The following is a 15,982-nucleotide window of genomic DNA, read 5'->3' on the forward strand; positions in this document are numbered from 1 at the left end:
CTGGCCTGAGGCTCTGAATGGAGAGTTGTGCTGGCTTTTCAGACCCTGAGAGCTGCAGGTCCCACCACAAGCCCTTGGCAGCAGTGAGTGCCACCATCAGCTTGGCACTTTTGGGAGAGGGACTGAGGGTGCTGGGAGCCCCAGCAGAGCAGCAGGGGCAGGTGTGGACCCCCCTGCCCTGAGCTTGGGGCTGAAGAAGGAGGATGGGGCTGCACTATCCCCAGCAGCATTTGCAGGGCTGAGTGACAGCCAAGGTGCTGCTGCCTGACCAGGTGTCCCCTGCATTAGTGAGTGTCCCTGCAGCAGGGACAAGGTGGGAATGGCAGGACCAAGCAAGGCTGGCTGCATCAGGCTAGGCAGCTGCCCAAAACAGCCTGGACCTGTGTCCTGCAACAGCCACAACGAATCTCAGTGGGGTCACCTAGCACAGCAGCAAAGATCAAGGGCACAGCCCCCAGGCACTGCCTTCTGTGCACAGGGCTGGGGTACCCACCCAGTGTCCCCCTCCTCCCTTCAGTGACATGAACCAGGGACAAGCACGGCGCTTTCTAGAAAAAGTTTTACTGTCCATTGCAATATATTAATGATGCATATTTCAATAAAACAATTAAAAACCCCCGCTTGCTTGGAAGAGGAGGCAAGGGCGCTCAGAGGGGCAGTGCCTGGCTTGAGTGGGTCCCACACTGGGGCTCTGGGGGTCACGGGCGGGGGGAGAAGGCAGCGGGCAGCCCCTCTCCACCCCTGGCTGCCGGCCACATCATCACCCTGGTGTCCACATCCAGCCCAGATCAGCGGGAACCCGGCCAGCCACCGAGTGGCAGTGGCCCCTGCGGCTATAGGGTGAGGAGGGTGCCATCCTCCCGTCCGCTGCCCCTGCCAGGGCTGCCGTCGTGGCTGCCAAGGGACTGCAGGGAGCCCCGCGAGCTGTGCGGGGACAGGCTCCGCTGCAGGGGTCCGTCCGCGGGGCCCCCGTTGGGGCAGCCCCCGGGCATGTAGTGGGACGCGCTGTCGCTCTCGATGACCAGGTCGCCCTCCTCGTCGCTCTCGGCCGTGCTGTAGTTGCTCAGGTACTGCGAGGCCGGGCTGGGGGTCTGCTGGCTGGGGGTGCTGTCCGTGGACATGCCGGAGCTGCCCGAGGCCTTGCTGCTGCGGATGACGTTGTTGCGCTGGTTGGCCGGCTTGACGGTGATGATGAGGTTGTGGCTGTTGGCCACCATCATGTCCGTCACTTGGTCCAGGGACTTGCCGGCCACATCGATGCCGTTCACCTCCAGGATCTCGTCGCTGACCGCCAGCAGCCCCGTGCTCTCAGCCAAGCCGCCCTTCACCAGGCGGGAGATGAAGATGCCGGGCACCTTCTCGACGCCCTGCGGGGCCACGCGCACGCTGACGCCATCGCGGATGTAGAAGCCCAGCGGTTTGTCGGAGCCGTGCTTGTGCAGCCGCACGCGCCGGTGCGTCTCGGGCAGGATGTCCACGTCGATGATGGAGGAGATCTGGCGGAAGTCCTGGGGCATCCCGATGAGGAGGTGAGGCTTGGCCCTGTAGTGTGCTGGGCGCAGCAGCCCTTTCTTCTTCCGCTGCAAGGAGTTGGAGGCGAAGACGCTGGCGTCAGACTCGGCTGCAGGGAGCGAGGGAGGACACGGGTCAGGCACTGCGGCTCCGGGGACGTGAGCGCGTGCCCTTGGCCCCAGGTGCTCAGCAGAAGGGCCCTGCTCACAGGTCCCACCGGCTTTTCCTCCCCAGATCATCAGCCTGGCTTTCCCTGCAGCCTGTCTCCGCTGGGGCCCATCTCCTGGGATTACCCAGCGTACACAGGCACACAGGCCAGGATTAGTGGGATCGAGGCAGTGATTCAGCCTTAATCACACTTTAAGCCAAACTCTGCAGTTTAACACTAGAGCTGCCAGCCCTGATGGCCTGGGAGCTGCAGCCATGCCCCAGTTTGGGTTTGTGGAGAGAGGACCCCCCACACAAGTGTGCTGTGGTGGTAACCAGCTCCCTTAGGGCAAGTCCAGCCCCAGGAGACAGCACCATAGTCCTCTGCCCCACCAGAGCAGGGCTATCGCTGGCATGGGTTGGTGATAGCCACCACTGTGTCCTGCAGAACTCTGCCATTCCCAAGGACAGAGACTCCCCACATCCTGGAAATTCATCCCAGGGCTACAGTATGCTCAGGGCCCCTGAATACCCCAGACTGTGATTTGTGCCCATGTCTCTTATTCCACCATCAGGCACCTTCATACAGGGTTTGATTCCCTCCTTCTGGACTGTGGCCTGGGGCTGCTCTGGGGGCTCAGCTCCAGCCCATCACTCTTGGCCTCATCCACCAGGTTCTGGGGAGCAGCCCCTGGTTCCTCTCTGGTTTCTCCCCATCTCTTTCCATGGGGGAGCCCACATCTGGATGCTCCATGGTCAGCACATTCTGCACAGTGTCCCCCACCAGCATCCGGACCCTGCTCCAGCTGCAGGGCTGCTAGGGATGTCCCCAAGCCCAGGGGACATGGGATTTCTCCCTAGCCAAGCCAGCCTGCCAGGGCTCCTGGTTTATAAATATCTCCCTGCACACACAGTCTTGGCATATTTTTAGCTCGGGGAAGGGTGGCGGAGGCTTTCCCACAGCTATTTCAGCACACAGCTCCTCTCCAAGGGGCGCAGAGTGGCTGGGCCAGGCAGGTCCAGCACGCCAAGGATGAGCCCCACGGTGGCCCTGGCAATGTCCCACGCCTTCCCCTGCCCTTCCCATGAGCCTGGGCCCAGCCAAGGAGGGTCAGTGCCATTGTCCCAGCCAGGCTGCCCTGCAGGGATGGCTTCACCCACCGGTGTGATGGCACAGAGGGGAGCCCAGCTGCAGCCTTTGCTTTTTGCCCTGCTGTGGCGGGGCTGGCTGCTGCGGAGCCCACTGCCAGGAGCACACCTGTGTGTGTGCACAGCTCCCTGCACCCGGCGGGGGGAGAGGCTCTGCAGCCACATTCCTCAGCGACCCAGACCGGTTCAACGACAGCCCAGCCTCGGGATGACCTGGATGCATTTTAAATTAGCTGTGATTCACCCAGGACTTGCTCCTGGCCTCTCTGCTCACCTCCCTGTGGTGCTGCCAGCCCTGCAGCCCCTCTCCTGCGGGCACAGCTGGGTGCTGCAGCTCCCTGGTGCTGCCTGCTCGCCTTCCTTATCATGTTACCCATGGAGCCAGGCTCTGCCTGCTCCCTCTCCACGCTGTGCTGCTTTGGCACAGTCAGTCATGGGCCCTCACAGGCTTTTCCAGCAGCCCACAGGGTTGGGAGCAGGAGTGATGGTCCCACTGCAGCCTTGACACACCTACCCCTGCACTGGCTCTCCATGTCACAGCCTGGGTCCAAGCACTGGGCCAGGAACAGGGGATGGTTCAGAGCTGGCAGTGACAGCTCCTGAGAGCACCACGAGCTCCAGCAGCCTGGATCACTGCTGCCAGCCCCCACACCATGTGGCCACAGGGGAAACACATGTCCAGGGCATCCCACACCACCCTGATGCAAAAGCCCAGGAAAACTGACACAGCAGCCAGGGCTGGCCACCAGCATCATCTCTCACCCAGAGACTTCATACTGCTAACATGAGCTGGAAACACAGACTCACTCTGGATGCTGTGCTGACCCTGTGGCTCTGGGTCAGGCTCTGGCTCTGTGAACTGCTGACTGATGATGCTATGAAAGAGAAAACCTCGGTGCTACTAAACTGAATGGAAGGGGATGGGCTTGTTTTCCCTGCACACAGGAGAAATACTGAGTGTTTGTCACTTGGAGGCTTTCATCCTCACCAGGATGCTGCTATCAGAATGCTCTCAGGTGTACCTGGTCAAAGAAGTGGATCCCTGGGAATATGCCACTAAGGTAAGGGCAAACCCCTGGTCTGACAGGAAGAGGCACCAAGCCTCTTCTCAACACTGAAAATCCAGCAGCACCTGGCACACTGAGAGCTCTGCCAAAAGGATGGCTGTTACCTCCTCAGGGCAGGAAGCTGGATGGGGCTGCTGGCACAGTGCTCACGGGAGTAACACGGGTGTTATCTGGGAGCCCATGCAAGCTTGGCTGGAAAACTTCAAAGGGGTGAATTGCAAGGATCTGTCTTTGCTCACCAGTCGCATGGGCTGGGCTGAGGAGGTGCCCTCAGCTGCCAGGGAGAGCCCTGGCAGGGTTCTGGCAGCCTCCCAGTGCCACCATCTCCACATCCATCCCCCAAAGCAGTGGCTGGAGGGTATGTGACCAGCCAGGCCCTGCTGGCACAGTCCAAAGGTGGAACCAGCAGCACTGCCCATCTCTCTTGGCAGGAGGACACGTCCAGTGCCCCGCTTACCCTTCTTCTGGATGATGACCCTGAGGAGGGGGTTGGCAGAGGACAGGGCTTTGTGGTAGTTGTCGTCGTTGTTGATGGGCAGGAGGTCGCCGTGGATGTCTGTGTAGCCCAGGAGCACGTCCACCCGCGGGATCTGGTGCACTGTCTGCAGCAGCTGGTAGAAGTCCTGGAAGCTGCCGGCGCTGGAGCGCTTCATGGCAAAGCGGCGAAATTCAGCGTCGAACTGCAGAGGAGGACGAGGAAGAGGAGGAAGAGGGTGACTCTGGGCAGGCTGGCAGGACTGATGCAGGCAGGGGACCACACAGAGCTGCCCCAGGGCGGGCAGAGCCAGTCAGGAGGAGCCCGTCCCAAAAACAAAGTAAAAGGAGGGAAGCCGTTTTTCTGAAATGATGGGGCAAAAAACGGCCCCGCGGCAGAGGAAGGACCCTCTGGCCGTACCACCAGCCGTGCCAGACTCCGTGCTGCCGGGAGGCCCTTCCCTGCAACACGGGCGCTGCCGTAGCACCTGGTGAGCAACAGCGCTAATTAATGCCTCCTTCCGTCACGACGAACGGGAAGCCAATTAAGAACAGGCTGAGGAGCGCTGCGAGGATCGCGCTGCCCGCGGGGGTCACACCCCAGCTGTCGGGGCAGGCGGTGGCCACCACGGCCTGGGAAGGAGGGCACCCTGCACCCTGCCGGGGGTCCCGGGCAGGCGGTGGCACAGCTGGGCGAGCGCACAGCTGGATAAGGGTGCAGGAAGGGAGTGCACGCGTCTGGGCGAGCACAGGCGTGGGTGGGTGGGCACAGGTGGACAATGGTGCATATCTGGGCGACCGCGCACATCTGGGCAAGGGTGTGCCAGGTGAGCACGTATCTGGATGAGCAGACACGTCTGCGGGAGACCACAGCTGGGCGAGCGCACAGTCATGCAGGTGTGCACATCTGGAGGCGAGACAGGGGCTCGTCCCTTGCTGGGGGCGCACATCTGGGTGATGGCATAGCCGGGGACGAGCGCGCCTTGGCGAGCACGCACATCTGGGCGAGTGCACATCTGGGCGAGGTGTGTCCCCGGGGTGACCGCACACCCCGCACACCCGCACCGGCGGGGCCACCCCGCACCGGCGGGGCTGCCGGAACGGCGCACCGGCGCCCTGCGCATCTGGCGAGCGCTCCGCCGCGGCGTTCCCACGGCCGCGCCGAGCCAGAGCCCGCACGGCCTGGCTGCCGCGCCGCTCCCCGCTGCGCGGTGCCACCCCACGTGCGCTGCCCGGCGCGGGGGCGACGCGCTCGGTCGTGACCCGGCGGAACCGGCGCGGGCATCGGCATCGGCATCACCGGCCCCGTGGCCGGCGGGCGCTTACCTTGCTCTTGACCTCGATGACGGGCTCGGCGGAGCGCGCCGGCGTGCGGTGGTGCTTGGCCATGGTGCGGGCCGCGCCGGGCCGCGGGGCCGCGCCGCCACCGCCGCTCCCGCGGCCACGGGGGATTTTCACCGGCCATGACGTCACCGGCGGGCAGGCCGGGCGCCGCCGCGCCATTGGCCCAGGCGGGGCGCGGGGCGGGGCCCGGCGGCTGCTGACAACGTCGCCGTGGAAACGGGGGTGGGACGGGAGGGCGGCGGGACCCCCAGCCTCGTCCCGGTCCCCGTCCCCAAGCCCGTCTCCAGCCCAGTCCCCTCCAAATCGGCCCCGTCTGCTCGAGCTCGCTCCCCGTCCGGCCGCCGCCGCGCCGGGACGGCACCGGGCACCGCGCCGGTAACCTCGGGCATCCATGGCTGTCAGGAACATCATTAGCGACACGTCAAACCCAGCGGCGGCCCCTCTCTGGGGACACCGAGCTCCGGCACGCGGCCAGCATCTGCACGGAGTCCCCGCGAGTGTCGCCGGTGGAAGCCCCGGCCCCGCCCGGGAATATCCCTGCATTTCCCCATGCCGGGAGCCGGCTTCCCACGCCACCGGTGTGGTGGCCTTTGGCAGAGGCAATCCTGGTAGCAGGCGACGTTTTCCACCTATGTCCCTCATTCCTCACCTCCTGGTTCGCTCTGGCTTTTCTCCCTTGTCTGGCGGGGAAGTTTCATGCTGCCCCAGAGCAGCGTGGGCCAGGGAAGGTTTTGTTTTGGGGATGATTTGCTTTACTGAGCAGTGGAGCAGCTGAGTGAACACCAAGTTCACCGGGTGTGCAGCAAAGCCTCGCCATGCCCGTCCCAGCACCAGGCTGCCAGGGTGTGCAGCCAGAGCACCTCTCCTCGGTGCTGCCAGGCTGTGTCCACAGGAGACGCCCATGGGATGTGCCTGGCAGAACTGGCACAGACACACTCAGGGACAGCCAGAGAAGCCCTTCCCTGCAGACCCCGCTGCAGTGCAGCTCTGCCAGCGATGCCAGAACACACTGTGAGCTCCTTCCAGGGTCACCAGAGCCTGAACAAAACCAGACTCTTGCTCATGGACTCTGAGGAATTTTGGAGCCAAAGGGGCCATGACAGCAGCGCCATGAAGCAGTTTTTAAAGCCAGACACCCAGCAAGCACAGTGCTTCTAACAGAATAAACATATCAACCCAAGCCCAGAGAATCAGCTGGGCTTGTCTGGATTCTGCTGCCCTTTGATCCTTGCCCTGTCCTGGCCCAGGGAGCAACATCTGGTCAGGACAAAATTGCATCACACCTCGGCATTCCTCCAGCACCAGGTCTGTGTTAGCTGCTCTGTGGCTCCTGGCAGGCTCGTCCCTTGTGTCACTGTGCCTGGGTGAGCAAAGGAAGACGCCAGGCTGTGAGACCGTGGGGCATCTCCTCATGTGCTGGCAAATTCTCCTCCCGCTGTTCCTGCTGTGCCAAGAGATTGCCACGCCATGAAAACCAGCCTGACCACAAACAGAGCTGTAAACTCATCAGCAATACCCACTCAGCCCCCCCAGTTTAGTTTGTTTTTTTTTAACAGAGTAATTGTGTTGCGTTCAGAGAGATAATCCTGATTTACACCATGGTTAATATTTACGCAGGCAACAAAAGCAGCTTGCAGCCCTTCATCTCCAATTTTGGTAAATTGGAGTTAATTGTTCAGCAGGACAGTGGGGTGATGTGCTGGTCACACCTTCTGGTTTTGCTGTGGCCCCTTATCTGCTGCCACAGAGTGAGCTAAGCTAAGCAGGCAGTATCAGGGCGTTTGTTCTGCCTCAGTCCCAGGAGCTCTGAAGCAGCCTCTGGAACTGGAGCATGTGCTACCTGATGTCCAGATGTGTCCACTGACCCCAGATCCACCAGTTCTTGGCTGCTGTGGGTGAGGGCAGCAAGGGCCTGGCTCTCTGGGGCTCCAGCACCCCCAGACATGGAGGGGGGCTGCTGGGCTTCAGCACTCCACTGCCTCAGGAGGTTGTTCCTCCAGGTCTGTGCTGGATTCAGGTAAGTTTGTCCAGTGAGCAGGCATTTTCCCCAGCAATGGCTCAGACATGGAATGAGCAGAAAGCAGCCCAGCTGAGCTCTGCCCCTCTTGTCTGTGATGAAAGAGAAGCACAGGAGCTCGAGGCAGGATCGGTGCTGTGGCTACAGCAGCAGCACAGGGAGTCCCAGATAAAACACACAGAGTCCTTGATCCTGGTTCCACTCCAACACCTGCACGGCCTTACCCTGTCCCTGCCACCCACGGGAACTCGCCTGGTGCTCTGAACAAAGGCTGCAACCCAGCGAGCAGCAAAGTCACCTTGGCAATGGCAGGGGTGGCCCTGGACACTGTGTTTGTCTTTCCCCACCGTCAGCAGGCGCCGAGGGATGGGGATCACGATCTGTGCTGAGGGAGCAAGAGCAGCAAATAGCTCTGGCAGCGTCTCCTGGGGCTGGCGGGACACAGAGCAGGAGTCGGGGAGGCAAAGCCCACCTGGGCAGCGAGCCCTCCCGGGGACAGCACGCACAGAGCCACAGGAGTGCGGGGACAGCACGGACAGAGCCGCAGGAGTGCGGGGACAGCACGGACAGAGCCGCAGGAGTGCGGGGACAGCACGCACAGAGCCGCAGGAGTGCGGGGACAGCACGGACAGAGCCGCAGGAGTGCGGGGACAGCACGCACAGAGCCGCAGGAGTGCGGGGACAGCACGGACAGAGCCGCAGGAGTGCGGGGACAGCACGCACAGAGCCGCAGGAGTGCAGCCCCGGGATGTGACTGCGAGGCAGGAATGGGCTCCCATGAACTCTCCATCCTCACAAGATCGTACCCCGGCCGCTGCGGAGGCTTCACCCGAGCAGAGCCAGGCTCGGCTCAGCTCATTCCTGGGTGATTTTGCGTTGTGGGCTCAGGGCAGCGCTGCCCTTGGGCTCGGCTCTCCCCGCGATGATGAATCCCCGCGGCAGAGCGCCTTTCCCGGCTGCAGAATCTATCCTGGCTGCGGACTCACCCGTGCCTTTGGGCAACAGGTCTGGCTGCCAAGGAGCACTGAGCAGCTCCTGAAGCACGCAGAGTAAATAAACACCTGGCGATAACCCGAGAGATAACTGCGACGCCTCACGCTCCGGCAGCTGCGTTTGGAAGGACGCGCAAACCCCCTCCTGGTGCATCAGCATCATTACCACGGGCCTTGCACGGGCTGCATCGCATCTCTCAGCAAGATGGGCAAGGGGAAAGCTGCTGGTCCACTTTTTTTTTTTGTTTGTTTTTTTTTTTGTTAGTAAAAATGTCATGAATTATTAATTTTCCCCAGCATCTCCGCACGCTTCTTTTGGCTCCACCCAGAAGTACGGTTTGTGCTGTACCCACAAAGCCCGCAGCACACCTGCTGAGGTAGCTACACACATTGGGGACAATATCCATAGGGAAAAAGGGGATGTTTCACCCGGATCAGGCTGGGCGTGCAGCACGTGCGGATTCCACACAGCTGTGCTGCTCCGGCGGGCCAGGGGAGAGGGAAGGCGAAGCAAGGGATCGCTACCAGGGGTGCTGGTGCCGGGGGTGCTGCGGTGGAAGGAGGGACAGACGGACGCAGGACAGCGGCACCGGCCCGGCCATGGCCGCCGCCCCTCAGAGCCCGGGCGGGGCGGGGCACGGTCTCCGTGGTGACCGCATAGCCCCGCCCCTCACCCGGCACCACCCAATCAGCTCCCCCGCTTCCTCACGGCCCTGCACGCGAGGCTCCGTCCCATTGGCCCACGTGGCAGCCCCCGCCCCCGCCCTCATCGCGGCCAATGAGCCGCAGCCACCGCGGCCCTGCGGCGGGGCGGGCCGCTATAAAGCTCTGGCCGGGCCGCTTTTGCAATCACCGCCCGCCTGGCGCCCAGCATGGAGGAGCCGCTGCCGCTGCTGGTGCGGAGCCCCGCGCAGCGGCACCGCGACCTCCGCCTCAGCGCCCAGCCCGCCTGGACCGTGCGCCGCCTCAAGACCGAGCTGCGCCGGCTGCTGCCCGACGCGCCGGTGAGTGCGTACAGCGCAGCCGCGCAGGGTGTGTGGCTGATGAGGGCTGGCTGGGTGATCGGGGCTGGCCGGGTCCCCGCGGGGCAGCGGCGGCAGCTGCCGCGGGGCTCCGGGGCCGGTAGCAGCCCCCCGGGCTGCCCTGCTCCCGGTTGCGTCAGCCGCACTCGGGCTGCCGTGGGGCTGGTTTGTTAATCATTAACCGCCCGCCCGGCACGGCGCGGCCCGCGGCTGTGCGGGGACGGCCGCGCCCGCTGGCACCGCGCCCGGCCGGGCCGGTGAGCGGCACCCCGCGCGGTGCGGCCGGAGCGCCGCGCTGTGCCTGCCCCGGGGCTGCCATCAGCTGGGGACAGAGCTGCGAGCTCAGCCTTCGACACTGCCTGCCAAGCCACACTGTGCCGTGTCTGCGCTCATTTTTTCCAGGGATAGCGACTCCATTTCCCCGGGTAGCCCATTTCAATCTTTAACCATTCCTTCAGTGAAGAAGTTTTCTGTAATATCCAGCTGCAAACTTGAAGCTGCTTCCCCTTGTGCTGTCACTGGTTGCTTGGGAGAAGGCCTGGTTCCCGTGCCTTTGCCGTGCTTTTCCCTGGTGACCAGCCAGAAACAGGCTCCGTGTGCCCCACCAGCTGCTCTGGGACAGCTCCTGGTGGGGAGCAGCTGGCTCACCTTGGAGGGGGTGTAACAGCTTTACTCGACACCACCCCTGTGCTGATCAGATTAGATAGAACTCCAAACTTCTGTTTTTAAGAAATACAAATGTTTTTGTTGGGACTGTAAAAGATATAGCACGTAACCAAATTCTTTGCCCAAGGGACTTTGGATTCTTATGCAGGCTTGCACCTTGGTAATATCCCACTTGGGCATTCAGTTGTTCTCATAACTTCAGCTGAATTTAGATGTGCACCTTAGTATGTGGAATGCTCCAAGCTCCGTGCCTTTCCCCTCCAGCTGTGAGCTGTGTTGGTTAATGCTTGGCACAGGAAGTAATCCTATTCCTTGTTTTCTTTCTTCAAAGCCTGAAGAGGACCAAAAGCTGATTTATTCTGGGAAGCTGCTGCTTGATCACCTCTGTCTGGGAGAATTGTTGCCAAAGGTATAAAAAAGTGTCTTTTATAACATCCTGGAATAAATCCAGAGAAGGGATTTTTTTTTTTTAACAGATCTTCCCTTATATTTCAGCATGGGGAGCTGCATGCTCTTCATTTGGTATACAACTTCAAGACTCCTCCAAGTATGCAAGGAACCAAATCAGAGGTAATGAAACTTAAGTTAACTCTGAGTCTTGGGCTTGTAACTGAAAACAAGAAGTGTTGGATGACCATTTTAAAGTTCCCTTTTACTGCAGGTTTCCCTATTAGTGCAGCAGCACTGTTTGTGATAATTTGTTTGGGAGTGTAAGAATGTATTTGGATTAAGCTGAGTAAAAAAATTGCCTCCAGAGTTCATCAGTAAAGATTCTCATGGTATTTGATAAGAAAGATCTAGTTGTGATGTGCTGCTCAGGGGAGAAATGCCTTCCAGATTCAGTTTTATTAAATAGATGATGATTTGCTGTGTCCCAGGCATGCTTGGACAAACTGAGCTTGTGGTCAGAAGAGAAGTGGAGGGAAGTGGTTCTGATCTCTGTGGGGAGGGCAGAAGGCTGAGAACTGCAGAAACTTCAGCTGCTCCCATTAGTGACTCATCTTTGGCTTCCTCTCTGCAGGCTCAGCCTTAGTGCTTGAGCTCAGGATGGGCTGGTCTCAAGTACAAATGGCCAAAACTCAATCTTTCTTTAAAGTGGCTGGGCAAAGGTTTCTAGAGGTGTGTTCCTGTTGCCCATTAAAGAACTGTGAGCTAACCCTACCCATGCCTGCTGGTTGCTAGATGTCGGCCAGCTTTGGCTGGGTGTCAGATATTTCACCACAGGACAGCCCTTGAGCTGTGTACAGCAGTTTGTGCAAGTACAAATTTACCAAAGTGTCTTTTGTATTTTGTATTTTTGTAGCCAGATGGACACTGAATAGTTGCTAGATGTCGGCCAGCTTTGGCTGGGTGTCAGATATTTCACCACAGGACAGCCCTTGAGCTGTGTCCAGCAGTTTGTGCAAGTACAAATTTACCATAAGAAAAAGCCAAAATGTCTTTTGTATTTCATGTTTTTATAGCCAGATGGACACTGTGTGCCTAAGAAGTAACAAATACAGTATAGATCTTTTGAAAGGGAGGAGTAGCATCGTATCAGTTTTGCATCCCAGTCATTTTGTTCCAGGAGGTTTAAATACTGACAGAGGTGCTTGTGGTGTGGTGCCCAAGGCAGGGGCAGCACTGAGAGGTGCTGTGCAGTTAAAACCAGGGCATACTTTGTGGTTGCAGACTTTTTGCATGAAGTGTTTGTGGTATCCTGAGTAAACCTCACTGGCTGCCCTGCTGTCTGTAGGTTAAAGCTGATCAGCCCAAGTTACCATCAGAAGCCAGGCAGGAATCAAATGTGTCTTCCTCAGATGGTGGAAGGTTGAGGAGCTCTTCAGGTGTCCACTCTTCAGCAGATGCCAGTAATGGGTAAATATAATTTTATGTACATTTTTAAGGTGGTTTGTTTGTGTTGATGCCAGCTCCTTATGCCATATATATTGCCATGAGTCCATAGACCATGGGCCATGTATGATGAGGCTTTGTATAAAAGCTTTAGTGGGCATGCAATAATTTGGATTGGAAGGGACCTTTAAAGGCCATCTAGTCCAACCCTCTGCCATGAAGGACACCTTCCACTGGATCAGGTTGCTGTGTCCAACCTGGCCTTGAACACTTCCAAGGATGTGATATCTAAAAGAAAATGCACTGCTTGGCTAATTAGGAAGAAGAGTCTTTCCTTTGTTCATGTGGATAAACAGGTGTCTAGAAGGAAGAATTAATTTTGTATTTGGATGCACAAAATGGCAGAAGCTATTTACATTGTTCTGTAATAAATTGCTCTTGTCCAATGTTTGCTAATGAATGTGTTCAAATTTTGACCAAGGCTGGAAACAACTCAGCATCCCTTCCAGAGCATGGCTCCTGGCTTCTCTGCTTACACAACCTACAGCATGCTTCAGATGTCCTGGTTCCAGCAGATTTATGCAAGACAGTATTACATGCAATAGTAAGTGTTCTATTCCAAGCTGCCAGTAGGAAGTAGAAACTGCAATGCAAGAAATTGGAGAGCTCCAGGCAATTCTTCCTCTTTTGATGCTGCTTGGAGACTTTTTCACCACTTGTGGTGAATGTTTTGGGCCTGTACCCCTAACTGTGCTGCTCTGCTGCTGCTCAGGGCAGTGGTTCTGGATCTTGCCTGTTGCCTGTCTGTCCCTTCATTGGGAGGGCAAGTGTCTGGAGTAAATCTGACCCTGCTGATGAGCCTTTGTTCTTTTTTTTTTTTTTTTTTTTTTTTTTGTTACTGCTTGATGTGCATACAGCATTGGCTGGACATCAGTGATAGGTCAAGCTGAGACTTGCAGAAGGCTTTTAGACTACCTGCAGATTGCTCTAAATTGTTTTTGTGAAGTATTGACATTACTGTTGATAAAGGGGAGGGTATCTGGTTTGATTTGTTGGAGTCACTGTACAATTGTTATGGGTGGAACTAAAACTTAATGTTTTCTACTTGCATGTGATCTGACTCTACTACTAAAGATGGAGAGGCTTTCACACACAGGGCCTGTGTGGAGTCAGAGGATTTGACTAAGCCTCATCCTGTGCTTTGTTCTCTGGTTCCAGCTTGGCTTCTACTGCTGCATCTGCTGACCCATCCCGTGCACGGCATTCTCAGGAGATACCAGTGGCACCAGTGACACCTCCAGCTCCTCTCCCAGACCCATTTCCTGCCCAAAACCAGCCTGGAAACCAGAATGTTGCTGCTCAGGTTAATGCAGTGGCTGACCAGAACTTGAGGATGAATGCCCAAGGGGGGCCCCTCATGGAGGAAGATGAGGAGGGTGGCAATCGAGACTGGTTGGACTGGCTCTACTCAGCAACACTGTTGTATGTTTTTGTCAACATGGTCTATTTCTACTCCAGTATCAGCAGACTCCTCCTCGTCATGGGTGGCACTGTTCTGATGTATCTGTAAGTGTATGGTGTTAATATTTGCTGTTCAGAAGGGTTTCACTGAAGTACTGAGTGGAGTGTCCTGAGCTGCCTTTGAACCTCTCTGTGTGAGGGAATATAATTAGGATAAAAACACAGATAATGGACCCTCATAGCATCTGCTATGCTTGGGATGTCTTATCTGAGAAAAATATTCTGACCTCTTAAATTCTTTGATCACCTGTGGAACAAGTGATGTAGGTGTCTGAATTGTAGGTCTAGCAGTTGAAAGTGGAGCAGCTTTTCCAACGTCTATGTACACTTGGAGAGTTGAAGGTTCACTGTTCCACTGGAAGTCCTTGAATTTTACTGTTGGTGGTTGCCAGCAGCTCTGAGCAGTCAGATGTGCAGCTGTTGTGTAACAGGATGAGTAATGTTGAAACAGCATTAATTAACTGATGAATTTGTTGCCTTCCCCAGGCACCATGCTGGACGGTTCCCATTTAGACGAAGGCCAGTTCAGCCCTTCCCAGGCAATGTTCCTCCTCAAGCTGCTCCAAACCAGGACCAGAACAATAATTTTCAGGTATTGTCTTGCTCTATTTTTAAACCATGAAACCCTGAGTAGTTTTGTTTTTGGTTTAATAATTGTGTAGTAGAAAAAAAATTTTTCTTGAAACTTCTGTAGACATTATGGGAGAATAATTGCCACCTGAGTCCTCCTTTGGTGTCGTAAATTCCTTAGTTCACCAAAATATTTCAGGGTGAAGGTTATCTTTCAGCTGTGTCTGTCCTTTAGGAAGTTGTAGAGGGAAGTGGTTTGTTACAGGCTGTAACTGAGGCAGGGTTCAGGCTACACCTCTGTAGGATTTGTGTCTATAAGCAGTTTGAGTCTTTCATTTGAATCTGACAGTTCTGATGTCAGTGAAAGTTAATTAGCTGTAAATACATAATTCACCTGATCTGGTGCTTGATGGCTGTCGTGTCCAGAAACACTGTGCAGCAGTGTGAGTTAACCACTGATGTTCATGTGCAGCTTAGGCTTTTGACTTTGTATCTGGGGCTACTTGAAAAATTCTATATTCAAACAGTGATGTTTTGGTAACAAAAACAGTTTGATGCCAGATTTTTCTAATGTGTTTCTGAAATTCTTCTTTACCAAATATCCTTTATTTTGACAGGGGGAAAATGGAGGCAGAGCAAATGAGTCTGAGGCATCTCCTGATGAGGGACAGGCTTTCCAAGAGCTGCAGCAGGCCAGCCCTTCACTCGTGAGCACGGTGTGGGTTTTTTTCAAGACTTTCTTTGCCTCCCTCCTTCCAGAAGGGCCTGGACTGACCCGTAACTGATCTGTCACCAATGTGCTTGTCTGAAACTGCAGTGGACACCTGAGAGAACCAGACACCAACTCCAGAGCAGGCGTGGAAAGGGATGGCACTTCCTCTGGCTTTCACTGACCCAGCAAATAAAGCTGCAGGAAGCCTTACATCATTACAGCCCAGGGACTGAGATGCTTGTCCTCATTCCAAAGAACTTTGTTCCATAGCATTTATTAGGTACCTATGTAGAGGCTTGGCATTGTGGACTTGTGCACTAAAGGCACAGGCTCTGAGCAGGTGTGCAAAAATGTTAGGGAAGCAAATTGCTTCTTCTGTGCAATGTGATTCCTGTTGGAATGTTTCAAATGCTATTTTAATTACACTGAGTGTAGGATCTCAAACAGAAATTGCTAGATATGCATTAGCAGATTTTTAGGAAATATCTATTGTTAAATTGCTTCAATATTTTAAATTTTCTTTGTAAATATTTCCCTATGAAGAATGTATTGTGCAATCTCCTTGTTGAGTAAAGTGGAGGACTGTAAGATGGTGATGTGGACAAGCAATTACCTCAGTGGAGTTGCAGACTAAATTTTATGTTGCCAAATTCAGTTTAAATTCAAGATTTAATTCTCCCTTCCCCTCTGCCCTGCTGCCAGATCATGGGGGAAGAGCGTGTTCAAGTATAAATATATTTAGCAAAAACTTATGCAAAATGTAAACTTCTTCACAGCTTTTGGATGCAAAGTTAAAGCAGTCTAATTCCTGTATTTAACTTTGCATTCTCACTCCAGTGCAACTCCTCTTGTATTATTTCATTGTGTTCCCTTTAATTTCTGATATGGTTAAGGGCTGTTATTGCAATAAAATTTGCAGGCATTTATATGCATATTTGTATATATTCTCTAAAGCA

The 15,982-nt window shown here is 55.9% G+C and overlaps 2 protein-coding genes across 2 annotated transcripts; one reads left to right on the forward strand and one right to left on the reverse strand.

Annotated features, from left to right (window-relative positions):
* Positions 1 to 303: 303 nt before the first annotated feature.
* Positions 304 to 8,959, reverse strand: PARD6A (par-6 family cell polarity regulator alpha). The gene is made up of 3 exons (XM_039721141.1): positions 5,676 to 8,959; positions 4,333 to 4,555; positions 304 to 1,621 (listed from the first exon to the last, which is right to left on the reverse strand). Exons 1-3 carry the CDS (start codon positions 6,333 to 6,335, stop codon positions 834 to 836), a joined length of 1,671 nt encoding a protein of 556 aa, XP_039577075.1. The 5' UTR covers positions 6,336 to 8,959; the 3' UTR covers positions 304 to 833.
* A 579-nt stretch (positions 8,960 to 9,538) lies between these two features.
* On the forward strand, positions 9,539 to 15,982 carry HERPUD1 (homocysteine inducible ER protein with ubiquitin like domain 1). Its single transcript, XM_039721142.1, has 8 exons — positions 9,539 to 9,706; positions 10,722 to 10,799; positions 10,886 to 10,960; positions 12,126 to 12,247; positions 12,705 to 12,827; positions 13,442 to 13,789; positions 14,231 to 14,336; positions 14,932 to 15,982. The coding sequence occupies exons 1-8, from the start codon at positions 9,575 to 9,577 to the stop codon at positions 15,097 to 15,099; spliced, it is 1,152 nt and encodes a 383-aa protein (XP_039577076.1). The 5' UTR covers positions 9,539 to 9,574; the 3' UTR covers positions 15,100 to 15,982.

Source organism: Passer montanus, unplaced genomic scaffold (genome assembly GCF_014805655.1).
Source record: "Passer montanus isolate IOZ18808 unplaced genomic scaffold, ASM1480565v1 scaffold45, whole genome shotgun sequence".
In the NCBI taxonomy this organism is placed as follows: domain Eukaryota; kingdom Metazoa; phylum Chordata; class Aves; order Passeriformes; family Passeridae; genus Passer; species Passer montanus.

Bases quoted from the DNA above. Each gene is read 5' to 3' on its own strand.
- PARD6A (XM_039721141.1), bottom strand. From the start codon at position 6,335: ATGAGGGACATAGGTGGAAAACGTCGCCTGCTACCAGGATTGCCTCTG. The intron at 4,556-5,675 runs GTAAGCGCCCGC...CCTCCTCTGCAG, and splicing joins TCATCGAGGTCAAGAGCAAG to TTCGACGCTGAATTTCGCCG. The intron at 1,622-4,332 runs GTAAGCGGGGCA...CGCTCCCTGCAG, and splicing joins GGTCATCATCCAGAAGAAGG to CCGAGTCTGACGCCAGCGTC.
- HERPUD1 (XM_039721142.1), top strand. From the start codon at position 9,575: ATGGAGGAGCCGCTGCCGCTGCTGGTGCGGAGCCCCGCGCAGCGGCAC. The intron at 10,800-10,885 runs GTATAAAAAAGT...CTTATATTTCAG, and splicing joins TGGGAGAATTGTTGCCAAAG to CATGGGGAGCTGCATGCTCT. The intron at 14,337-14,931 runs GTATTGTCTTGC...TTATTTTGACAG, and splicing joins ACCAGAACAATAATTTTCAG to GGGGAAAATGGAGGCAGAGC.